Source organism: Pisolithus orientalis, assembly GCF_024613125.1.
Source record: "Pisolithus orientalis strain OTSU chromosome Unknown F5J12scaffold_2, whole genome shotgun sequence".
Classification (NCBI taxonomy): domain Eukaryota; kingdom Fungi; phylum Basidiomycota; class Agaricomycetes; order Boletales; family Pisolithaceae; genus Pisolithus; species Pisolithus orientalis.
The window spans coordinates 395,867-421,256 of record NW_026260783.1 but is presented as its reverse complement, the minus strand read 5'-3'; the positions used below and the strand labels follow the sequence as shown (position 1 = coordinate 421,256).

The 25,390-nt window shown below is 45.1% G+C and overlaps 4 protein-coding genes across 4 annotated transcripts; 3 read left to right on the top strand and 1 right to left on the bottom strand.

The window, feature by feature from the left end:
- Positions 1 to 547: 547 nt before the first annotated feature.
- F5J12DRAFT_779148 (uncharacterized protein) lies at positions 548 to 3,315 on the bottom strand (the record flags this gene model as incomplete). The annotated part of the gene is made up of 19 exons (XM_051742355.1): positions 548 to 569; positions 619 to 839; positions 901 to 925; positions 1,116 to 1,255; positions 1,445 to 1,536; positions 1,588 to 1,713; positions 1,758 to 1,844; positions 1,912 to 1,935; positions 1,992 to 2,075; positions 2,135 to 2,336; positions 2,401 to 2,436; positions 2,492 to 2,542; positions 2,605 to 2,672; positions 2,704 to 2,751; positions 2,804 to 2,851; positions 2,906 to 2,953; positions 3,008 to 3,055; positions 3,110 to 3,166; positions 3,216 to 3,315. 19 exons carry the CDS (start codon positions 3,313 to 3,315, stop codon positions 548 to 550), a joined length of 1,527 nt encoding a protein of 508 aa, XP_051604698.1.
- Positions 3,316 to 3,920: 605 nt separating this feature from the next.
- On the top strand, positions 3,921 to 4,284 carry F5J12DRAFT_887594 (uncharacterized protein; the record flags this gene model as incomplete). Its single annotated transcript, XM_051747199.1, has 2 exons — positions 3,921 to 4,034; positions 4,093 to 4,284. 2 exons carry the CDS (start codon positions 3,921 to 3,923, stop codon positions 4,282 to 4,284), a joined length of 306 nt encoding a protein of 101 aa, XP_051604697.1.
- Positions 4,285 to 19,201: 14,917 nt separating this feature from the next.
- F5J12DRAFT_779147 (uncharacterized protein) lies at positions 19,202 to 21,174 on the top strand (the record flags this gene model as incomplete). The annotated part of the gene is made up of 9 exons (XM_051742354.1): positions 19,202 to 19,324; positions 19,377 to 19,523; positions 19,730 to 19,757; positions 19,913 to 19,956; positions 20,124 to 20,146; positions 20,247 to 20,413; positions 20,474 to 20,500; positions 20,680 to 20,948; positions 21,010 to 21,174. The coding sequence occupies 9 exons, from the start codon at positions 19,202 to 19,204 to the stop codon at positions 21,172 to 21,174; spliced, it is 993 nt and encodes a 330-aa protein (XP_051604696.1).
- Positions 21,175 to 24,900: 3,726 nt separating this feature from the next.
- On the top strand, positions 24,901 to 25,053 carry F5J12DRAFT_712329 (uncharacterized protein; the record flags this gene model as incomplete). The annotated part of the gene is made up of 1 exon (XM_051740754.1): positions 24,901 to 25,053. A coding segment is annotated over one exon (153 nt), but the record flags the coding sequence as incomplete, so codon positions are not given.
- Between the last annotated feature and the right edge of the window lie 337 nt (positions 25,054 to 25,390).

Here is a 25,390-nt window from a genome sequence, read left to right as displayed (position 1 = left end):
GGAGAGGATACAGTAGATGATGGGTCCTCATTGTCTAGTGTGTTGATCATCACTGGTAACATCACTGGTACCCACAATGATATCCTCCCTTGTGCATGCACATACTCAATCCTTTCCAATCCTCTCATGGTGTGCCCTCTATCACACCATGCCTCTGTAACAACTTCTTCAACTACATGTCAGGGCAGTGGACATAAGTCTCATACATATTATTCTTTGGGGTATATGTTTAACTCATAATCTAACATGTTTGGCTTTAAAGGATGAGGACCAGTTGGGGTTGCTAGATGACCATTGAATGGCAGAGATGGCTGTCAAGCTGAACAAGCAGGGTCCAAATCAGAACTGCTGGACTTGATGTGAGGGAGTTTGTGTGCACAACTCCAATAAGATAGACCTTCATGTAGTGACAGTAGTCACCTGTGAACTATGAAGTAACATTTACTGCTGTATGTCTATGGGGCTGCAGAACATGAGCCCTGGGCAGCAATTCTGAGTACAAATTTACATGAGTCTGTAACAATGATCAAAGTGGCATTTGAACCAATCAGACAGGACAAAGTGCATTCCTAGAAAATACATGAAGCTACCAAAATGTTAGAGTGTAAAGTAACTTACTGAATTTGTTTCATAACTTGATACCAATGTGTCTTGTTCATCAATGCCCATTGATGATCAAGGAATGCATCACCAATCCCCAGCTCCAGGTCTGCATACCTTTCTAGAGTAGCTGCTTCACTATCTGGGTTGCCTCTGTCAACTGCACTATTCCCATGCTTAGACATGTAATGTTTCAAATTATTTCCCTTATCCATGTCCAATTCCAGGACCCATTGAAGCTATGTGATTACAGTCTTATTCCTTGTCCCAGGCATGGAATGGTGTAGGATAGATACTCACAGAATAGACTACATGGCTGATAAGCCTAATGGGAATTGTGAATGATTCAAAATCAGTCAGGTTATTGGCAAGCCAGATAAGGGTTAACTCTGGGAGCCATAGGAGAACCTTGACAAAATATAAATCAATACAAAGGTCAATGAACTTTACACAGATTGGTCCCTATCAGATCATGTCAGCATGAGCCCTCTGGTAAGAACTGGTATGTCACTCACTGCAGGACCATTGAAAGTTCTGTGACACCATGCATATGGCTCTGCAGCAACATTCCTAATATGCTCTTCACAATTTGGTGCCACTTGAACCCTGGGATCCTGCCCTTTTCTTGGAGGTAATTGGGTTGTGATACCAAAGTCTACAGATGCCACTCAAAAGAGTGACCTGATGTTACCATGCAAGTGGTCAAAAAGAACATCAGCAAACTAAATCACTCATCAGTAAGAATCCACATATGCCACAGCATATTACCTGTTCACTACCATGCACTGCTACAAGTACATAGAAGGTCAGAGGCTGATTGCTGAGAGATCAATGTAGAACTTACAAGTGAGTCCTCTTGGAAGCTTGTAAATTTGGACTGTCCTTCTAAAACAGCATGGGCCATGGCTGTTTGTTCACCTTTTGGGATGTCAATCCCTGCCAGTAACAGTTGACTGGAAAACTACTGCTCAGCATGCTGCTTTGCACTTCCAAACTTCTCTGAATTTGGCCAATTCAAATTATGCCTAGAATGGGGGTGATCCCTTGCCTCAGCTGGCCAGGCAAAGGAAATTAAGGGAGTTGTGCCAGCAACCAGTCTATCTCCCATGAGAACTGCAAACAGTTAGGAACAAGTTCAAGAAACAAATTATACTTACTTTCCCAATGTGGGGCCCCAGTGAGTTGTGCCCAGGCCTGGTCATCTATCACACTCTGTGGGGGTATGTATTCACCTTCATATGGGACTGGCACATAAATATCTTAATCCAATGGCCATGAAAATATATTGATTTCACTGTGAGATTTACTTACTTTTCAAAGTGGCATGATCCACATCTGAAAAGAAATTTCAGTTGAGTTGACAATTATAGGTATAACTGAAGTTGACTTACATGAGCCTGGGGGAGGAGGGTGAAAAGTCCACCCTGCTTCCCCCTCATTCTTTTTCCACCCTCCTGTCTCCCCTGTGCTCTCTCCTGCAATAGCTGGTCAACATTTATGTACTTTGTATAGAATCTGATGGTTCTTGACTTACCAGTATGCTGAGTGCCTGAATCACCAGGGACCATGTGAAATGGAGGGTAAAAACCCTGTGGATACTCCCCTGAAATATTCTCTGGATGGTTGGACCAACCATCCATGATGTACTGGTTGTCATGGCCCTCAGTTGGCAACCAGTGAGAGACATGTTCAAGGGTTGGGGGGAGAGTCATAGACATGATCCTTTGAAGACCAGACTCTATAAATGTACCAATGGTGAGTCTCAGTCAAAATGCAAATGAAGGGGACACTTTCACATACCCCCTGAACTAGGGACACCAGGGCCTTGGAATTGGGCTATTCAATGAGATTAGCTGAATTACCCAAAAGTACATGAAAGTGATGGACTTACAACCATGATGATAGATACCTCCTCCAGAACTGGGTTGAGTTTGGTATGGGCCTGGCAGGGGAGAATCAGCCAAGTCAATTAAACTTCTAAATGAATGAAAAAATATTACTTACCAGACTCAGAGTAATATGGTAGACCCCCATTGTCCTGATATTATCCTGGTAGGGGAGAATCAACCAAACTAAACTTCTAAATGAAAAAATCTCACTTACCAGACTCAGAGTAATATAGTAACCCCCCACTGTTTTCCTGATTTTGCCCTGGTAGGACCAAATCAATTAAACTTCTGTATGAACAGAAAAAAATGCTTACCAGATTCAGAGGAATATAGTAGACCCCCACTGTTGTCTTGATATCGCCCTGGTAGGGGTCAATCAACCAAATCAATCAAATGAATAAAAAAATATTGTTTACCAAACCCAGAAGAATATGGTAGACCCCCACTGTTGTCTTGATATTGCCCTGGTAGGGGAGAATCAACCAAATCAATCAAATGAATGAAAAAACCCTGCTTACCAGACTCAGAGGAATATAGTAGACCCCCACTGTTGCCTTGATATTGCCCTGGGAGTGGAGAATCAATCAAATCATCTAGATGAATGAATAAGTCTTGCTTACCAGACTCATGGGAATGCTGTTCTCCAGATATGAACCCAGCATTCACATCCTGTTGGCCTAGCCATGGAGGATTAGCCAAGTTAGCCAAATGAATGAAGGAACCCACCATAGTACACTTGCCCCTGGTCCACTGTACCCTGATCACTCTGTAAAGACTGATCAGTGATCAGTGATTCCCCACCACTATTGTATTGTTGTTGTTCCATGGTGTATATACTTCCTAGGTCATTGAGAGGCTAATCAGTGGTGAGATGACCATCACTTACACTAGATTTTATGTCTGATGCAACCCTGTAAATCTGTGATGCAAGCTGAGGATAAGATCTGACATCTAACTGTGTCATCACCAAAGACCTGATAAGGAATGAGTGGCCGTGATGCAAATGAGTATCTTGCCCATTTTCATGCCATTCCTCTCGCATTTTTGCAGGCTTGTGCTACTCAACAATGACAACACAACAACAGTTTTTTTCACTGATCATGATCATGCCAAGCTGATGCTCCCTTTCACCCAGGACACTATGATAGTGCAACAGAGTTGTATGTATGAGTACTGTTGGTCCCACAGTGGTGAGTGGTTTCCAAAGAAAGGAGAGCTCATCTACTTGAGCAACAGCAGCAGCAGCAGCCACAACCCTTCTCCCTACTGGACGCAATTGCCAACAGTCTCCTTTTGCAATTGGAATCAGTTCCATCCTTGAGCATTGTGGGTGACACATGTGCACTACCTCATTCCACTGCCATTGAGTCATCCATCTCTGTTCCCCTCCTCTCTCTCCCCTCAATTGTATTTGAACAGTCACCATCTCCCATGCTGGATAGTTTGGCTGCCCACTCATCTGACTCATCTTCCTTGGCTTCCCTTTCCTCTGACCTTTATGACTCCCCACCATCACCACCCACCACACTTAAGGACCAGGTTCAGGTAGCTTATGTATTGGATGACATATGACTTGCCAAGACACTTCTCCTCATACTCAAAGGCATCAAAAGTCACCTCTGACAATGACCCTAGGATTGATGAGGTCTGTGACAAGGACTTCAATGTTTACTTTGTTCCTTCTGGTCCCCTCACCCTTGAGGATGCAGATAGGAGAGCCATGGAGGAGACCCAATGCAAACAAAGAGAATGGGCAGAGAAATCACAGAGATCCATGCAATTAAAGGTGTGCTAGAGAATGTGAGAAGAAGAGAAACAATGTCTACAGGTGGACAAGCTTGCCACTATGCGAAGATGAGAGCAACAACTCACAACTGCAGAGGACAAGCAGAGATGCACTGTGCAAAGACAACAATGTTACTCAAGGGTGCAAGTTTGGAAGCTCTACTCTGAATTTTCATTGACAGTTCAGTGTTTCAGGCTCATGCCAAGAGATACTCTTACTCAAACCCTACATGAGAAGAAACCCCATTTCAATACAGCTTCATGGTACCCACCAACCCCTCTGTCCCAACCTCCACCTGGCAAGTCATTGTTATGCCTGAGTGCAGTGACTTCTTCAAATGGAATAGGCATGAAGCGCATGAGGGGGAGTCTACAGGCTGAACATGTTGTAACCCCTATGGCTCAGTTATCGCAGTCATCTGACAGAGGTTCACTCCTTCTGGTGAGTTCTTCTGAGATCACACAGAGGAGGGAACAAGGATGAGAGCAAAGGGATGAAGCTGAGTTGCAAGCTATCAAAAAACTGAGGATACAAGGTAAAGTACGAGGGTTTATATACCTCTAAGTATGAGTACTGTACCAGTTGTGATGAGACGCATCGCAACATGTATCCACAGTAGTCAACAGAACAATCAGTCAAATACATAAGTCAGAGGGAGTCATACAGTGTCATATGATGGGGGTAGGCAGGGGAACAAGGGCTATACCAGCTGTGCAATCAATGTGCAGCAAGGAGCCAGACACTGGAGCTATAGTACAACATCTGAGCAATATAAACAAGTCAGAGACAAGTCAGAAAGGTAAGAACATAACATGTCATCCATCAGAGAGGGTGGCGGAACACCAGATCACAGTGGAGGTGCGGTCTCAACAGGCATTGGAAATACCTTGACAGCAGGAGATCTGACAGAGCCTCACAGCATACAAGCCCCTAAGATGGCAACAATTATGAGAGACATGACAAGGCACATGATGCATGTGACCATGAGCAGGTGAAAAAGGAAAGACCCCTGATGTGGGCATAACATCACCCCCCCTCCAAGGTCCTCAGACCCTTGAGGACAAGCCAGATGTGTTGGTAGGGCGGGCAGAAAGGGGTTGGCAAGTAGTATAGATGTAGGAACGAGTGCATGAAGCAACGGGCGATGGTGGTGATGGAGATGCCAGCTCCTTGAGGGCCAGAGTAAAGCAGGAGCCATGTCCATGGCAGCACAACCAATGTCCCAAGTAATGACATTGGAAACATGCGTGTTGGTAAAGGATGTGGTCAGCAGGGACAGGGGACTGCCCTCCGAGGTAGTACCAGAGTTGATCAAGAGGGACAGGGACGAAGGGAGCCACAGGGAGAGGGTTGGTGAAGTGGATGGCATTGTGATAGTGCTTATGGATCCCTGCCCATGATGCATCCTGCAGAAGCACCTCCCAGGCAGAGTTATGAGTCCCAGTTCCAAGACGAGCACCAACCTCTTTATACAAGTCACCAGAGTCAGCATAAGTCAGCTCGAGCACCTTCCATTCATTGACCTTTTGTTGTTCTGCCTGCTTCTCTTCTTTTTCTTTGCAGAAAACCAATGGTTCCTCTTGTTTTGGGCAAATACAATCAAGAAGGCAAGAAGTGGGTGGGGTGAGGAACTTGCTGATCTGCTGATGACATAGATGATGATATGTGCCACCAGTAATGGCCTCCAAGAGCTCTGAGGATCCTTGCTCAAGCATGTCGACCATGATGACTTCAGACAGGGGTGTGAACCTGCCAAGTTTCCAGGTACAGATTTTGGAGACTGCAGAATTGATCACATCTGTCACTCTGTAGATTTCAGACAGCAGCCCAAAATATGTAACCTGTTCTGGTGAGCACCTGTCAATGTGGTCCTCATCATGGAAGACATCAAGTGCCCTAACAACATCCAGGTAGTCAGCTGCTGTGATTGGTAATCACTGCTCATCATCCCTGGCAAGGGCCATGCTGGCAAGGAGATTGAGGGCGATGCATTGTGCCCCATTGGAGTAGGTGGTGAAGGTGGTGCATAAGTCAGCAGGTTCAGGAGCATAGGCAGGACTGGCCCTGGCTGTTCGACTATCAGGGTCATTGTCAACTCACACTTTACCCTTTCCCTTTCCCTGTCAGTTACTGTCCCCACTGAGGGAGACTCTGGCCTTGGGGGCAGGGACCCTCTTAACTGAGAAGGATGTGTGTGGACATGTTCAGAGAGGGTGGGTGAGAGGGGGTGATGTTGCATGAAGTTGTGAGATGGGGGATGAGGGGTATGAGTCAGAACAGCTGGTGGTGGTCATTGGAGGTGAGGTTGGGGCATAGACAGTGACAGGGGGGATGAAGAGGTCATCCCTGTCAGCTGTGGGGTCATAAACAGATTCTGCAAGGGGGAGGTCAGCATAGTTGTTTTCTGTATTGACAGAGCAGGGGGAATCCATCAGTTTCTAAGGTGATGGGCAAGTTTGTACTGGGAGAGGGCCTCAGAGGCATGGTCTTTTATATGTTCCTTGGGTTCCCAAGTGTTTGATGAATGCAGGAACCCTTTCCACTTGACCAGGTACTGTCTCTTACCTCTGCACCCATCAACCTTGTGATTGATGATGGACTTGACCTCCCATTCAATTTCATCATCAACAAGCTCTGGTAGTGGTGCAGCTGGAGCTTTCCCGTAGGTATTGTTTTCCATATAAGGATAGATTCAAGAGGCATGGAACATGGGATGAACCTCCCAAGTAGGCAGGAGAGCCAACCAGAAAGCCACTGGTGACACAACCTGAGTCACCTCAAAAGGTCTGAGACATCTGGGCACAATCTTGTTGCACTGGTTTTTGCCATGAAGATGCCTGGTATCCAGTAGAACTTGATCTCCTACCTTGGGTGCAACATAAGACCCTTTTGAGCACAAACACATCAGATCTTGTGCCTTCTTATGTGTGAGGATGGTGACATCACAGTTCGAGGCCAGCCTTTCTAATCTTTCATCAACCAAGGGAACCATGGTTAGCCAAACTTCCAGATAGGGGGATGGGTCATATCCAAAGAGTAGCGAAAATGGGGTCAATTGATGGATGGAGTGGACACAGGAGTTGTGAGCAAACTCAGCAGATGGGAGTTTTGCTGCCCACAAGTTTGGCACCTCAGCACAGTACAGCCAGAGGTATCCCTCCACTTCTTGATTCACCCATTCACTTTCTCCATTGGTTTGTGGGTGGTAACCTGTCAAAAGTTTAGGAGTTACTCCTATAGCCTTGTAAAGTTCTTTTGTGAATGAGGAAGCGAACTGCAGTCCATGATCCAAGGTCACCAATTCAGGGACCCCAAAACAGGAATAGATGAACTGATGGAAGAGTTGGGCAACCCTGATGGAGTCAATTGTTTTATGGCACAGAACAAACAGGGCAGCCTTTGACAAGCCCTGATCAACAACCATGAGAATAGAGTCATATTTTTGTTCTCCCAAGACTGGGAGATCTGTGATGAGATCCATGGAGATTTGTTGGAACAGAAACATGGTCTTGGGCATGTCATGAGGGACAACAGGTGGTGTAGGCAGGTGAGTCATGACCTTAGTGGTCTGACAAGAGGGGCAACCTGCCATGTAAGCCCATATATCCTTTCCCATACCTTCCCACCATACCTCCTTGTGCATCTTTACAAACATCACCTTTTGTCCTGGATGTCTGGCTGACTCATGGTCATGATATGAGCACATGCAATGATGGCAGTTTTCTGGGGGAATGTACAGATGCATAGTTCCAAACTGTTTTGTTCCATCTTCCATGAGTGTGACATTGTCCCTGGGCTCCAGGCCTGTAGAGTCCTTTGGCATATTGTTCTTGACATGCTCATACAAGTCTGTGGATATCATGTAAACTCCACATCCTCCTTTTACAGGATTCCTCAAAGGGCGAGCATCAGGCAGCCTTTTCTCCTTTGACTTTTCCTCAGACATGTGAGAATATGGCTTGGAGTTGTTTTGGGAATGCTGAATCTGTGTGGGTAGATGTCCTATTCACACAAGACAATTGATTTTTAGCTGTTTTTGTATTTTTGTAACTGAAAAAGAAGGTGAAATGAGGTGAATTTGGGAACCCACCCCCTCCAAAAGCCAAAGGTCCAGGGGAAGGACTGTGGCCACTGGGGTGGGCTCCTCAAGAGTGCCTTTCTGTGAAAGAGTGTTGGCCAGGACCTGTAGGTGACCAGCCTGCTGGGTGAACTGGATTGGATAAGACTGGATAGTGGCAGCCCAGTGGGCCTGATGAGGGGTGAGCTGTTGAGGCTTGCAGTAATACTCCAAGTTCTTGTGGTTGGTGAAGACCACAGTCAACTCAATGGGGGAGAGGAGGTATGGGTGGAAAGCCTTCAGGGTGTGGATAACAGCAAGGATTTCAAGGTTGTAGACCTGATATTGCTGCTCAGCACTGACCAAGGACTGAGAAAGGTAGGAACATGGATGCCACTCATTGTTGGCTCCTTTCTGGGCAAGAATAGCCCCAGTTCCGAGCTTCGAAGCATCCATAAAAAGGGCAAAGGGCTTCGAGAAGTCCAGAATGGTGAGGACCAGAGAGGAGCATAACAAAGACTTTAACTTTTCAAACATGGCATCGCATTCTGGAGTCCACTGGTAAGAAACCCCTTTCTTTGTAAGGTCATGGAGGGGTCTGGCGATGCTTGAGAAGGAAGGGATGAACTTGCAATAGAAATTACAGAATCCAAGGAATCTGTGAAGCCCGGTAAGATTGTCAGGGGCTTCCCAAGTACTGATGGCATTGGTCTTCATCAGTGAAGTCTCCATATGCCCCTTTCCTATTATCATTCCCAGGAATTCTATGTCTTTGGCCTTGAAGACACACTTGCTGATCTTGAGGTGCAGCCCTTCTTTCTCGCAGATCTTCAGGAACTTGTGAACACAAGTCCAAAGTTCCTCTCTGGTCTTGGCATGGATAGCAACATCATCCATGTATCCTACCTGCTTTCCATGTTGCAACTCAAAAGTTTTGTCCATGTACCTTTGGAAGGAGGGAGGTGAGTTGCATTGTCCAAAGAACATTACCATGGGCTCAAACAGCCCTCTTGGCATGATAAATTCTCCTTTCCACTCATCTCCTTCTTTTACCTGAAGGTTAGTAAAACCCTCAAAAAATGTCAAACTTGGCATAGTACTTGGACTCGACCAGTTCATCAAACAAAGCTTGGGCATTCGGTAATGGGTGTGCATCTGGGATGGTGAATGAATTGAGGTAGCAGTAGTCTTGAATTAACCGCTTTTTACCATCCTTCTTTGCTACAAAGAATACCGGTGCCACTTGTGGCAATGTAGAAGGCTGAATCTTCTTGCATTTGAGGTTTTTGTCCAAGAACTTGTCTAAAACTTTAAGTTCATCAGGGGACATCAGATATACCACTGCTTTCTTTGGCTTGAAGTCTTCACAGAGTCCAATCTTGTGATCTAATCCTGGCTGATGGTCTGGAAGTGGGATATCATCTTCTGCAAACACCCTGGCAAACTCCTTGTAAATTTCCAGAAGATTGATATCTTCCTTACTACCTGCCAGGGTGGCCTCAAGTTCTGTGGACAAAGTTGTTTTATTAATTTTTACTTCAGGGCTTTCACCTGAACCCTGTTTTACCACTTCCAGGGACAGACTGGAAGATTCCTTCATACTGTCCATGCCATCCGGCACTACCTGTTTGACAAAATAGTCAGATCCTTTGGGATACACATACCCATCATTCCAGCATGTAATTTTGCTGGTTTCCCAGTTCATTCTTGGTTTGAACTCCTTGAGGAATGGCATCCTGAGAAGGACATGTTCTTTTCTGATGAGAGGGCCCATGTAACACTTGACCTGGATCATTTGTTCCTTGATCTCCATCTTCAGGGTTACCTTGCAGGTTACCCATTCTTCATCTTTTCTGGTGAACAAGGTCATCTTGAACTTCTTTTCAACCTGATATGTTGGGATTTTGAGTTTCTGGACCATCTTCTCTGAGATGAGGGAGACTTCAGCACCTGAGTTGATACAAGCCCATATTCCTGCCTTGAAGTCCAGTAAAATGACCAATCCAAGAGGAGAATGAATTCGCATATTCAATTCATCATCTATAGGAGTACATTTAGCAGACAACACAGAGATGGGACTGACTGTTGCAGGATGTTCATCAGTCCCCTTTAAAAACCCAACAACTTCCATTCCTCCACATTTGCTTTACGATCTCCAACATAGGCAGTCTTCATTCTGTCCTCTGAGAGGATGATGCAGACATTGGTAAGTTGGGTCTTCACCTTGACTTTACAGTCATGCTTGATGTGACCTTTGGCTCCACAATTGAAGCACTTGATTTCCAAACAGAATGCCTGACATTCTGTTTACATTTGTCAACATCCATTGCATCAGGATCTCGGGAACCTCTGTGGTAATGAATGAATTTTCTTTCATACCAAGATTCCTTCCCTTCAAGAATATGCTTTGTAGCGATTGCAGTTCAAGCTTCTCCCATGCACTGTATCCACTTGATGACTGTGGAAGGGGCATGTCCAGAATTGAGAACCCAGTTGCAATACTCTTTGTTCAAGCCTTTCCCAAAGAAGATCCCTGCTTCACACAATTCTTCTTTAAGCTGAGCCTTGTTTACAAGTCCTGTGAACTCAGCAATGTACACCTCGAGTTCTTGTTTGCCTTGTTGGATGTCCAAAAGGTGTAAGATTGCAAGAGCAGTTTGATCACCCAACTCGAAAGTAGCCTTGAGCCTTTCAATGAACCTTTGAAAGGTGCCAGTGTAGTAGATTGAGCCATTGAGTAACTTGTTTTCATTTTGGTAGTTCTTGGTGAAGGAAACCACTGCACCTTTGGTCATGTAGGTGAGTGCAAATGAAATCTTGAGAGACTCCAAATTGTAGACATGTCTGTTCAGGTTCAGGTAACCTTTGACCTGCATAATCCAGGTCTGAAGCCCATTGTGGCTTCCATTGTATTCTCTGGGACACCCAACATTAAACTCCTGACCTCCATTGGGTGGGCAGCTCAAGTAGTCATTGTCTTCATTGTCTTTGGTCTTTCCCTTACTGCCACCACCAGTGGATGGCTCTGGGGGAACAGCCTTTCTGAAGTTCCTATGATACCAATCTTGCAAAGCCAAGTCAGTAGGCATACCTGTTGGGAACGGGTCACTCATGGTTGCATGCATGGCCTGGTGGAGCTCCTCCACCATAGCGACTCTTTGTTCTTCCAACCTCTGTCTCAGTTCCTCTTCCAAAATGGTCCTTGAGGGCATTTCAGGAACTGACTCTCTGTGACCAATCATCATGGACATTGATTCTTGTACATGTGCTTCTTGTTCTTCTTTGAGGACTGATCCAAATGAAGTATCAGACTTCTGATCATCTTCTTCTTCCAAACTAAGCACAATTTCTGACTCCCTAAACTGGGATAGATAAGATAACTGGGGATTGGTTGCAGTCACCAAAGGACCAAGTCATCCTAGAGGAATGGGTGGTAGAGGCAGATTCTGTCCAAGTCGAAGGGGGTTGGGTCAAGGAGGGACTGGGGGCTTCGACTTCTGCAGGTTAGACACTTTTATGGATAGTGACAATGAACAGCTGAGGGAGGATTTATTTCTCGAAAGAAACCTGTCAGCATAGGGGTTGAGGGTGCACAAGTGGCAGGTATGGTGTCTGCCTTTTTGGATAAATGCAAAATACTGACATATCATGAGAAGCACCAACAGTGCATGCCATCAACCTAGCATTATTGGAGGAACCAAGACCCAGTGGAAGCCTACACAGAGCAGCTAGTTGGCTAGTGTGCAGTTTATGCTTAGAAGAGGCCATAACCTCACTTCACATGGACAGAAAGGATGTCAGGGAACAGGCATCAGAATTGAAAAAATTGGCTATGGCATGCCATGCTGATCGCATTGCATCTGAACAATTGGGTTTTATCATGGATGCCACAATTTACTTGAAGCTGCACCTTGAAGCAGGCTCCAACACTTCCACCAGTGAATCTGTACAGCAGACCATGTTTCTTGATGCAAATTCAGAGCAGGATTATGCTTTGGATGATGGTTGGCTGGACAATGTGGGGGATGAGTTGCCTGCTTCAGATGGAACCCTGGCAGGACTGCAGGACAAATTGCCACTTCCATCCACTCTTGGCATTGACACATGTCAAGCTCAAGGGCTTCAAAATCTTGCAGAAATGGAGCTGAAGCTTTTCACAGGTCAAGCTAATGATGTGCTACATGGCCTCCATCTTATGTTGGCAGACAAGGCAGCTGTCTTTTTGGGGGTGGTGTGCACAGCTAAGAGCTATTCTACAAAACTTGGGCCTGGGATATGAGCTGCACTATCAATGTCTCAGTAAAACAACAGGCCACAATTTATAATTGATGCAGAGATGCCATGCTTGTACTTGGCATGGGTGCAGATATCTTAGGACATTATCAAGAGCTTCATAAAGAAGACCTGGCTGTGCAGACAGTGGCCATCTCCCAAAATGCACAGGAGCACTGTGGAACCCATCTTCCATGGTTTTGGTCAATTGACATCCCACAGGACACAGAATCAAAGAGTTGGATGTCTGAATGTATGTTGACCTTACTGTTCAACAGTGCTTTATGGTTGATGAACTTTCTTCAATTAGTTTATTGCATTCATTGGCTGTGAGCAAAATCTGTCAAAGATCGTTGGGAAGAAGAGGAAGAGCTCATAATATCAGAATTTCAATGGGCTATAAATTTCTTCAGATTTTGAGCAAAAGAATGGCATAAGATACAGATGGGAAGCAGTGCTATTGGAGCTCCTGGGGTGTGGTGTTATGCAGCAAGGCAGAGGATGATGTATTTGAGGTTGGCCAAGCATGCCAAATGCAAATGGCAGGCCATGAATGCAACTGATATTCAGTTTGTTCTGGAGGAAGATTTGTAGTTAAATGTTAGCTTAATGTGAACCTGCAGTTTCTGTTCCCCACCCTTGCATTCCACCCTGTAGCTGATGGGCAGGTCAGCAGGTACTTTTCAGGAGATGTCCAGTGGCAAGCTAGCCCATTCATTCACCTTTTGCATGTTTTATTTCCATTGTGGATATGTCTGGTATGACATGAGTGTGTATGTCATTTGTCTTGAAAGGCTCATGTGTCCACAGGCTGAGATGAACAGCAACAAACCATTGTTGGGAAACAGAATACTCATTTCTCACTACAGAGGGTGAATTGGTCACTAGTGACTGGCTGAATGCCCTTGGTTGTATTTCCATCTGCAGAGAAATATTTATCTGCTCATTTGCCTAGCTTCCACCTATTGAAATACATTGGCTCCTGCAATAGCAGAATGCAACATTTTCCCTGAATTGAACCTTGCAAATCTCACAATCTGCTCATTTGCACATGTCCCACCTGTGGGCACACCTTGGATCCTACATCAGTGCAATGAGAATATTGCTTTGCATTTGCATCCGATGACTGATTGCTCTCAGCCTTGCATCTTGCACAGTCCACTCATTTTGAAGGGTTCCATCTATCAGGATCCATTGAATGCCATGTTAGCAGGTCAAGACAGTCCATATCAACCTTGCATATTGCCCAGGCCACTCATTTGGAAGGGTTCCATCTATCAGGATCCACAAAATGTTGTTTTTGCAGGCTGACATCTTTCTTTGCATCGTTATCCTATTATTAGCCATTATCTTGTTTTGTAACTCTCAAGTGAATGCTGTAAATAGCATAGCCCACTCATTCACCAGGTGTCCATCTATTCAGATTCATCAGTGGTGTGAGTCAAAGTGTGGTTCAGTGGTGAAAACCAACCAAAACCAACACAAAAGACAATGAAAGCAAGTGGTGGTGTGCCTATGCAGTACCCAGATGGTAGAACCTGTTCTTTGGGAGGGTTTTTGCGAGCTACAACACTCAAAGATGAGTGCTGAGGGTTGGGGGTGCTCCTGACGAAGAGGGAGCAAGAATGTGATAGAAAGCGATAGGGTAGACTGCTGTCAGCCTACAGAAGGATGGATGGTGACTTAATTCAATGTCCTAAGCTGTACTGAGCTCAGGGAGGGCTTGGAGCAAAGTATATGGATGATAGATGATGATAAGTGAAGTAGATGATAGCTAGACCCTTAATAAAGTCTCAACTATCGAAGCTGATGAATGATTTACTGAGAGATGATAAATTGCGAGCAAGAGGGGCTCTCTGATGTCTTCTTTTTTTTTTTGCTACCTAAGTACAGTGACTTATATACAGTACAGGGGTGTTGCCTATGGAAAACAAGGTGCAAACACTTGGTAAGTGATTGGTAACTGATGAGTAAGGAATGTAAGCGATGGGTAATCGTCTTGGAAAGCATTGGTAAGCATTGGTAAGGATAAGTAAGCCAAAAAGCAAAGAATCAGTAAGCAAAGTCAAAAGATTGGTAAGTATTGGCAATAGGTAAGTCAAAGACAGTCAGAATGTCACAGTATGAGTCAAGCAATGTCAGGTACTGGGAAAGTGCACTGGAATCACATTAGGGGGAGGCTGTGCATGTCACATCTCAAAGAGATCACTTCTAGGCCAAAGTGGGATGACAGAGAGGCAGCACTGATCTGATGCTGATATAGTACATCCAAAAGTGGACAGGGTGAGTCAGATGTCAACAGGGGTCAAGCTTTGGGGGTCTGTGGGGTGACAGGAGCATAGGGGATCGCAACTTTCCCCCCCAAACCATCCTCTCAGTGAAGCAAATAAAAACTTCATGAACAAGGCTCTGTTGGAAGAGAGGATGAAGGGGGAGTGTCTTCTGCTGTATCTTGCAACAAGGAGGCAAGATGTGCATCATACTCATCATGGATGCGATCAGGGAGAGTGGAGAACAGTAGATTATACTGTAGCTGTCACAATTTTGGAAGAATGACAGATGAGACTGGTATGAAGACGTTGCAGGGGGCAGGGAGGAAGGATCCATATGCTTCTTGGACCGGAGAGACTGAAACGACCACATAAGACCTTTCCAAGCGAATGACAGACCTGAGGCGACCAAAGAATGTCCTCCTGGAGGTCATACTGACAAAAAGAACACGCTGTCCAAGCTGGATGGGCTGAGAGGGGGCAGATGAGGGTGGGATGTACCAGGACACTTCAGGACGGAAGCTGGTAGGAACCCCTGGTAGATATATGTAGCCATGGTCCCTAGCAAAGGGGACAAGCGAAATGACTGATGTGGAGGCAGCCATATCAGAAGAATTAGTGAAATGAGCATCTTTTGGAGGGAGTGCTGTAGAAACGTGTGGAGTGCACAAACCCTTTCCAATCCTGGAAGGTAGGATCACGTGGCTGAGCACTACAAGCGAGTGTGGGAATGGTTTCTGTGTCTGCAGAATTGGTGGAGATACATTGAAAACCAGAATGCCATACATGGGTGCTTAAGAATTTTATTGGCACTTAACTTGCCTCCTCCTTTTTCCTTGGCATTGACAACTTGTTCTTGTGCAAGGGATGACTGCCAACATTGCTGGCTGTCCTTCTTCACATGAGGGCTATGGTCTTCACCTCCATTCATCAGCTACATCCATGTCCACCTCACCAAACACCTTTGGTGTGTGACAGCGGCTGTATTAGCAGACTCAGATGTGTTGGCCAAATCAGACTATTAATTGCATTCATGTTGAATGGCAGGTTGCTATCACATATTGCACAGTCTGTTCATTTGCAAAGGTTCTGTCTATCAGGTTCCATCAGCTCCAGTTTTAGCAGAATGAGACCATCCTGCTATCTCATTTTTTAAGTTTCAAGTTAACTATTCTATGTCAAAAAGCCATGCATTTGCTAAGCTTTCACCTATTGGGATATGTTAGCAGTTGTTTTAGTAGAATGAGATTATCCTTTGCAATTCTGTTGGCTGTCTAGCCATTATTGTCTTTTTCTCACTCTTAAATAAAGGTTGAATATGCGATGTGGCATGAGTGGTCAATTAAAATGGAAATACAAAATGACATCATATGTGCCATGGAGGAGTAAAATGATAGATGGCCTTGTTCACCCTGCTGTCCTATCTGCCCTTGTCTCATCTGCCAGAGGCCCTAAGAGATTGATGAGATCATCACCCAATGCTTGTCCATATACCTGAATATGCAGAGCCTCTAGCTTGTGAGCCATCCTGTCCAGCGTCTGCATGGTTTCATCCTGTTGTATTTGGAAATCATACATTTGATCCTTGTAGTATTGGCGGTGGGCCTCAGCATTGTGGAGTCGATGTTCCAAATCTTCGATTTGCTCTTTGATTGTGTTGGATCTTTGTGACACCTTGGCAATTGGGGCACAGACAGGTGATGGTGCACTGGGAGTTGTAGCAGTTGCAAGTTGGATGGGTGCTGCTGTTGTCAATGGGCGGGTGTCTGCTTTGAATACAAGGGTTAACCATGATAATTAGTGTAAATGTAGATTGATTAAACATACCTGCTGCCATAGATCCCTCTACCTCCTGCACAATGGATGGGCCAGCCTTGACAATCAAATCTGCTTGTACAGCAGCTGGGATTGGGCAGGAATCCCTGCATCTGAATGCAGGAATATGAATCTCTAAATAAAATTTGAGTCAGTGTAAATACATGAAATTGTGAACATACTGAGTGAAGATCCCTCGGGGATCATCTCTCCCTGGTTGGAGGGCCCAACCCCAGCATTGATGGCTTTGGAAGCCATCGAAATGTGTCGCTTTGGTGGACATTCCTTTGGACTTTGGGATTCTTGGGCCTCCATCATCAGGGACAGACTTTGAGCTCACTTTTTTCCCCTGGCTTGTGATGGATTCCATCAAGTTGGAGTGGCAATCCTGCCATTGGCATGGCTACATCAAATTTTGCAACCATCACACAGGAAGCAGGACTTCCCAGGGTTCTTGTAGCATCGGACCTTGCATCTGTGGCACAAGTTGCAGGAATGGGGGTTGGGGGAAGGCGTCCTTCTGGCAGCTATGGCAGTGCAACCATATAGTCCGTCTGATGGTGGATGAGGCTTGTGTTTCGATTGGCCTTGAGCAGGAATGTCTTTGTCATCATTGGTTTCTGCTGTTGCCTTCCTAGAGTGGGATTGATGTCTGGACCGATGGGACATTGTTTTTGCAGCAGCTTTGTGCTTCTGCCTGCCTCACACTGGTTCTTCTTCATTGTCCTCCTTCTCTGGCACCTCATCTTCACCCTCATCATCCACCTCCATCCTGTGTGAGCTATCTGCTATCATTTGCTCCACCTCTGCCTCAGTCACTTTCCATTTTCCTTTGTTGCTCATAGGCATTTCAGTCTCTTGAGTGGGTGGTGTTGGTGTTGGCACAATGCAGGGCATAGGGAGGCCCAACCAGTGGTAGTTGTATCAATGCTTGACGATGTTGAGCCACTTGTGGTTGGTGATGTCAGTTTTGGAAGGGGATAGGGCAGTCTTCCACTCAGGCCATGGGTGCTTGATTGAGCCAAGGTCTTCATGCCACTTTAAGAACATGTCAATGCTGATGAGGGTCATTGGAATCTCATATGTCCTAGCAATGAGGTTGCGTACAGTGTCCTGAATGCATCAGTTAGTGAAAAAAATGTGATGATGCTATGATGCACTAGTTCATCATTTATCACCTTGATGGCACCTCTCCACTTTGCAATCTTGTCTGCCTTTCCCAGCTTACTGCTTTCTGCGATATCCTTGAAGTAAATTTGAAGGATGCAGTTGGCTGCAGCATCAAGCTCAGGCAATTTCTTGAAGAGCTTGTGAGACAATGACGATGACATGTTTCTGATGATGAGACAATGGAGTAGTTTGATGGTGAGAGTGGTGATGGTGATTGGAGAGTGGAAGAGTCAGAGGTTAGAGACAGATGACAAGATACACAGATGTTGCCTTACTGGGGCCAGGCCTGCCCATATGTTGTGATGCTATACATGAGATTACTGACAGGCCCATCTTTATGTTTTGTCAGAGGTACATCTCACTGTGGATGGGCCCATCCATATGCTGTGACAATATAAATAATATACTGAAGGGCCCATCCATATGTTGTGACTCTATTAAATGATATTAGTGACAGGCCTGTCTTTATGTTTCGACAGGGTACATCTTACTGGGGCTGGGCCCACCCATATGTTGCAACAATATAAATAATACTACTGAAGGGCCCACCCATATGTTGTGATGCTATACATGAGATTACTGATGGGCCCATCTTTATGTCTCATCAGAGGTACATCTTACTGTGGATGGGCCCATCCATATGTTGCATAATACTACTGATGGTCCCAACCTTATGTTGTGACTCTATTAAATGATACTAGTGATGGGCCCATCTTTATGTTTCAACAGCGGTGCATCTTACTGTTGACAGGCCTGTCTATATGTTGTGACATTATGAAATGACATTACTGACAGGCCTGTCTTTATGTTGTGACAGGGGTACAGCTTATTATGAGCAGGCCTGTCCATATGTTGCCAACTTTGTATTCTAATCATAGACAGGCCTGTCCTTATGTTGTGACCCTCTCCATGTTATGATAGGTGGGCCCACCTTGATGTTGCAACAGGGGGGTAACCTACCAGGACAGGCCTGTCCATGTCTTACAGCAACTCAGTATACTTAATTGGTCATGGGCCTGTCTAAATGTTTCAACATCCTTACCCACCATGGGCCCTCCCATATGTTGTGGTAATGCACTTACAGGCCTGTATATATGTTGCTCTCACTTTAGTCCCTCACGCCTGTCCATGTGTCCTGGCTAATCTATTTAGGTGGGCCCATCTCAGGGTCTATATGAGTGTTGGTGTTTTGGCACACAGGCTGCCCATGTGTTGTGACTAAATGTGACTACACTATGTGGAAGTCAGAGTTTAGATCCTTCATTATCTATTACAACCATCATACAACACCTAATTCTTGTTCAACTTTTGCAACAATGACTTCCTCTCAACAGTTGGAACTATGGCAGGAAGCCTGAACTTTGGTCCACTTCAGATGCTCCTAAACCTGTCTCGGCACAGTGCACTAGCTGTACCAGAGAGATACAGCTCAGGGACCTCTACTGATAATGCCATCATAAACCTGGTGTGTTCGCAGTTTTCTCTTCCTGTGGAATAAAACTTAATCTATCAAATAGCTCAATCTGAAAGGCCCCAGCACTGCTCATCAAAAACACATATGTAGTGTGGTGGAACAAGCTGTTGTGATGATTGGCATGCAACTGCAGGCTGCAGAACACTGCCTTCGCCAGTATGAGGCATGCACTTACATGTGCAAGGCAGAGGTACAGGAGTGGTCTCATAGATTTGATGAAGCAAAACAGTATCTCATGACCATATGTGAACCTGACCAAGAGCTCAATATGAAACTGCTGCAGGTTGCATTGACAAAATGCTGAATAGGGCTGGTAATAAATGATGTGCATCTATGTGGTTTACTTGTATTGTTTGTGACCAGTTGTAGTTCATTATCCTTGTTCATTGCATACAGGGAGCTGCATCACTAGGACCTGCCTCAAGTATAATTCCTCCATTTACTGTGTACTATCTGTAGCACTTGTAACTTCTGCTTGGCTTCACACTTCACTATCTCAGCTGCCCACCTTGCTTGAATGAGTTCCTGTACAATGTGGATGGGTATGGTGATCATTCGACTTGTACAATGCTGTGGCAGCTCCTGAAGTGCTGGAGGCTGCCCACAAGGTGGCAGGAGTTGGAGTGTGTTCACATTCAGAATCTATCCAAAACCAGTTAACTAATACAACTACAAGGAAACACAAGGGGGACACACCTATTGCAAAGGAGCTAGAATCGCATCCTAAGCTTCTTACATCCCACTGGAGTTTGCTGTCGCTCTGAGTATACTGACTGTTCATGGCTGGCAGACTTGCAGGCCCACAGGGTTTGGGTAGGTGCCAGGTTTGGTCTTCACCCATGCCTGCATATGCAAAAATCAGTGAGTATCTTTACTCTAGAGATGCTGATAAACTGTGACCTATTATCTTCAGTGATTCCACCAACACTTGTCTCACCCAGTACATCTCTCTGCCTGAGATCAAGAGTCCTAAGTCATTCTTTGAGAACATATTCTGCTATCAGATTCTTGCACCACCACAATCTAACATGAAGAAAATCACCTTGCAGGCTACAGAGGCTTCAAGGATGGAAAGGAGAGGTATGTTCAGTTTGGAACATCCCAATCTCATTTAGCCTGCATTATAATGAACTTTTTCAGGCTCATACCTGTCAATACATGATTCAGGTATGAAATCTCAAACCCCCCAACTAATGTCACTGCTGGGCATTGACAGCCTACCTGAAACCTAATGCTAGGGCTCCTAGCCTCACTGAAAGAACCCCAGTTGTAGTAATCATATTGTTACCTCTAACACAGCTCAATGACCCCATCATATCTTGCTGCCATGACTGCCACCATTCCAGTGGCCATTACAATCCAGCATTATTGTCTTTTCATACTGCTCATGGTCATGCTCTTCTGTGGACCTTCATGCAGCCAAACTTTTGACAACCAATGCTCACTTTCAAAACATTGGCTGCTCTGTTCATTGTACTGGAAGTCCACAAGTCTTGCCATTTTGAAGCATCATGAAAGAGTGAAAAGGGTAGATGCTGCTCTGCAATACACAGTGAGGCAGTCAAGTACTGTGCTCAGGAAATTTACAGGGCACAGCAGTGGACTTCAAGACCTGGTAAGTGGTGACCATTTGACCACTTCATGAACTGCCACTGCAGTACTTACCTTTACTTCAGGACCAGGCTGGTGTGATACTGAATGATGACCATGGAACCACTGCTACCCTTGCCAGTGTATCAGATCACACCCAGCTTCATATTCCAAGCCCACATCCCTGTGCTGATGAGGACAAGAGCAATGATTTGCAAACTGAAGATTCAAATATGCATGTTGACACATGACCTGCCAGTGGTAAGTGCCATAGGAATTGTCCATGGAGGTACTTTGATATCACAGTTCCTATTTGTAGCTGAGGGCCAACTTCTCCATAGCCTAATTCAAGATTGTCACAATCATGTGCCTTCACCTCCATCTACTACACCTCTGCAGAATCCAGATTTTGTGTCAGGAAATTGAGCAGGCCTTATTCACAGGGTGATACTTCATGTACATGGGAGTTTTCAATCAGAAAGAGACTTCTTTGGCATATGTCACCAGTACCTCCACTGCCCATCCTTCAAGCCTGATTCCTTTGTCTCATCTATGCTACCAACCAAAGTATGTCCCCTTTTACAAAGGGGCATGCACATTGTTCCTTGGCCTCACCTCCCTCCCCCTCCTTACCTGTTCACAAACATGACCATATATTGCCTGATGCAATGGATGAATATGATCAGCAAGCATAAGTCTGAGGGCAAAGTTACAAGGCTCATCCAGGCTGTGCTATTAGTGGAGGATTTCAATTCTGTGGACTTGCATCAGTTTTTCATCTAATAGACATCTTCAACTCCTCAATGAGGACCATGCTCCAGGTGAGAGTTCTGGGAACTCTGAGGTAGTGTTTCTGGACAACTGGAATGTTTCTTCCATGGATATTGAGGTGCCCACCAGGATGAAGACAAATCAGGGGAGCAGTCAGAAATACTCAGTACCAGGTTTTCATTATCAATCTCTCATTGAAGTTATATGTTCAGCATTCAATGATATCCAAGCTAAAACATTCCATCTATGGCCATTTGAACAAATCTGGCATGATCCTGTCACTGGCAAAGTTCAGCAAGCATTTGGTGAATTATACACTTTGGACAGTTGGATCAATGCCCATGCAATGCTTCAAAAGCAAGCACCAGAGCCCTGGATGCAAGCTGGAGTGAAGTTATCGCTGGTCTCATGTTCTTCTCTGATGCCACTCATCTGGCTACTTTTGGCAATGCAAAGGCTTGGCCACTCTACCTTTATTTTGGAAACATTTCAAAGTATGCCCATGCAATGCCAAACTCCAGTGCTTGTCATCTAGTAGCCTTCTTCCCTTCAGTAAGTCACAGCAGTTCTACTCCAAAGATCGACATGCCTTATTGTGATCAGTATTGAAGCTCCCAGACAGTATCAAAGATTTCTTCCCAATGCTTGAAAAAATGTCCAGGAAGGGAATTGCCTCCCTACAAGCCCACTGTCACCTGTGAACTGTTCATGTGGCTGTTGGAATATTTTATTGGATGAGGCATTTGTAGAGGCTTGTCACCATGGCATCATCCCTGTGCTGCCCCAACAGAGCCATCCACCAAGTGTTCCCCTGCATTTTCACCTATTCAGCTGATTACCCAGAAAAGTAATGTGAACTTCTATCAGACATGTTCCTGGCACTCATCAGTAGTTGATACTCCACAATTTAGGGCTCTTATTGCAACCATACAGGAGATGGGTCATTGCCTCTGCCCATGTTGCTTGGTACCCAAGCACTTGATTGATCGCATTGGAACTCTTCATGATGCACATCTGTGAGCATCCCAGTTGAGGGAGTTTGTATTGCAGAAGGTTCACCAAGTATGCAAAGCTATACTCAAGCAGGCAAAGGCAGTAGATGGATCCTTCATGGAACATATACTTGGTAGCAATTTGTGGGTTCTGACCATCATAAGTACATACACTTCTTGGCATTTACCTTTTTATTCAATGGCTCTCCAGAATGCTTTTGCAGAAAAACTGTCTGGCCATGCTAGTAGTCGATTTAATGCATGAATGTGAGCTTGGTTCTTGGAAGTCCCTTTTCACACACCTTATTTGCCTTCTCTATGGTCTTCCAACTGGTGCATTAACTGTTGCTGAGCTAGATGCAAGGTAATTGCTCTTCTCTGCATTCTGCTTCAACTAACAGCATTCCCAGGTTTCAGCAAATACCTTCATTCAGTCGAGGGACTATTCAGAAATTCTCTAGCAATACCTCAGAAATGAAGTGGCTTGCAGCCAGATGATTTTGAAGACATCCTGCAGGCATGTTCATTTACATCTCATTCATGCTGCCTCAGATGCTCAACAAGAGTAAAGTGTGCCATTCCAGTCTTCAAAGGTCTCTTCCCACCAGCCCATGACCACATTGTGTCCATGTTACCCTTCTGCTTTGCCAAGTGGCATGTGCTTGCAAAGCTGCAACTACACATGGAGATGACCTTAAATGACCTAGAAAGGACCCATATAATTCTCTGTCAAAAGCTCTGTTTATTTGCAAGGAAGTTATGTCCTGACTATCACACTGTTGAGCTACATAAAGAGAGAGCTTCCTAGTTGCAGAAGCAAGCCCATGATGGAGCTGGTTCTGCTGTGCCATCTTTGCCAAGTGGTGGGAAAGTGAAGATGTTCAACATGTGCATGCATAAATTCCATGCCCTAGGAGATTATGTGGAATCTATTAGATTGTTTGGGATGACAGATTCATATACAATGCAAACAGTGATATGCTTCAGATCTTCAGGTGTTTCTTCAGACTAACTGATTTCAGGGGGAACTTGCTCATCATGCTCTAAAAGCCTATTATCCTCTAACTAGTAAGAAAAACACAATTAACCAGCTCTCGAAACACGAGCAATGTTGGAGGTGGCTGCAGGTCATTGATCAGCTACCAGCAGAAGAGAGCTGTAGTGGCAGAGCACAGGAGCCATCTCCAAGAAGCAACATGACCACTCAAGTTCCACAGCACTTCCTTCCTTCCCATAGAACCTCTCCATTGGACCTGTTCTCCATGCTCTGGGATCAGCAGGATGATCCCACCCTGAAAGTAAGCCTGTCAGTGCAAGTGATTTGTCTTATCCAGTCTCTAACACCAAAGCTGATCCAAGGGTTTCCTTCCAGACCTCAAAAACCATCTTCTACACTGACTCCTGTTATGCCCACTACAGGGGTCTTTCCTTTTTCGATTCCTCGCAGTCACATGCATCATGTGCCTAGTTGCATCTCTCATAATTGTCACCATCCTAGGGGTTCATATGCTGCAAGGCTCCTTTGGATCTCCCACTGTCAAGGTATTTCCAATACCAGCTGAGACCATGCCTCCCCTTTGATCCAGTGTTCCACCACCCTCTCTGATGGATGACTTGTTACAGTTCCTGTTTCTTTGACTCATCTATATTACTTATATGTCCCTTTCTTGCTCTGGTGTCAGGCTCTTCGCTGCACATTGATTGCACAGCCAGTATAGCCTCTGCTTCCTTGACAACCCCCATCATATGACACCATATGACTCCCTTTGATTTATGTATTTGTCTGATGACTTTGTTGAATACTGCAGATACATGTTGCAACACATCTGTCATGACTGGTATGGTACTCTAGCTGTATGGGTATATAGTCTCGAGTATGCTGTCCTGTATCCTCAGTTTTTCAATAGCTTGCAACTCAGCTTCATCCCTTTGCTTTTGTCCTTGTTCCCTTCCCCACATATCCAAAAGGACTGCCAGTGGAAGCAAACCTTTGTTGGACTTCAGCAATAACTGAGCCATAGGGGTTATGACATGTTCAGCCCATAGACTCCCCCTTGCGTGCTTCATGCCTAGTCCATTTGACAAAGTCACTGCACTTGGGCATAATAACTCCTTCATGTGCCCCTTGCTGACCAAGATGACAAATATTCAGGCAAGGAATGTAACAGCATTATAATCTGAGATAACAAGCTATATGCCATATGAACCATGTGAATTCATTACACTACCTATGACATGCATGAAGAGTATGATTTCCTACACCTAGGCCACCAGTCTGACATAATGGTTCCTACTGGTGAATCAGGGCCAGGTTGCCATCCATATTGGGATGCCTGTGTACTTGGAATCTACCATGTTGATGTGTGAGTTCTTGGCAGAGGCAAGGGCTTTCAAAACTTGCATGTTTGTGGGTTCAATGGCTTGGTGTATCCCTGGGCCACTGATTTTGTTTAGCTGTGGGCCACCTCCCCAAGAGAGTATTCATCCCGACCTCTGACCCTGCCACATTTGGTTTTCTTGACCCCAATATTGCAATCTGTGCTGTTCACCTTATACTGGCCTTTGCAGATGGTAAGGAGACTCACTTACTTCCCACTGGGAAATCCATTGCACAAAGAGAAGGGGAAGAAGATGACTGGGTAAATTTCTATGTAAACATGTAGGTGTGTATTTCTAGTGCTACACCTCACTAATCCTACTTCTT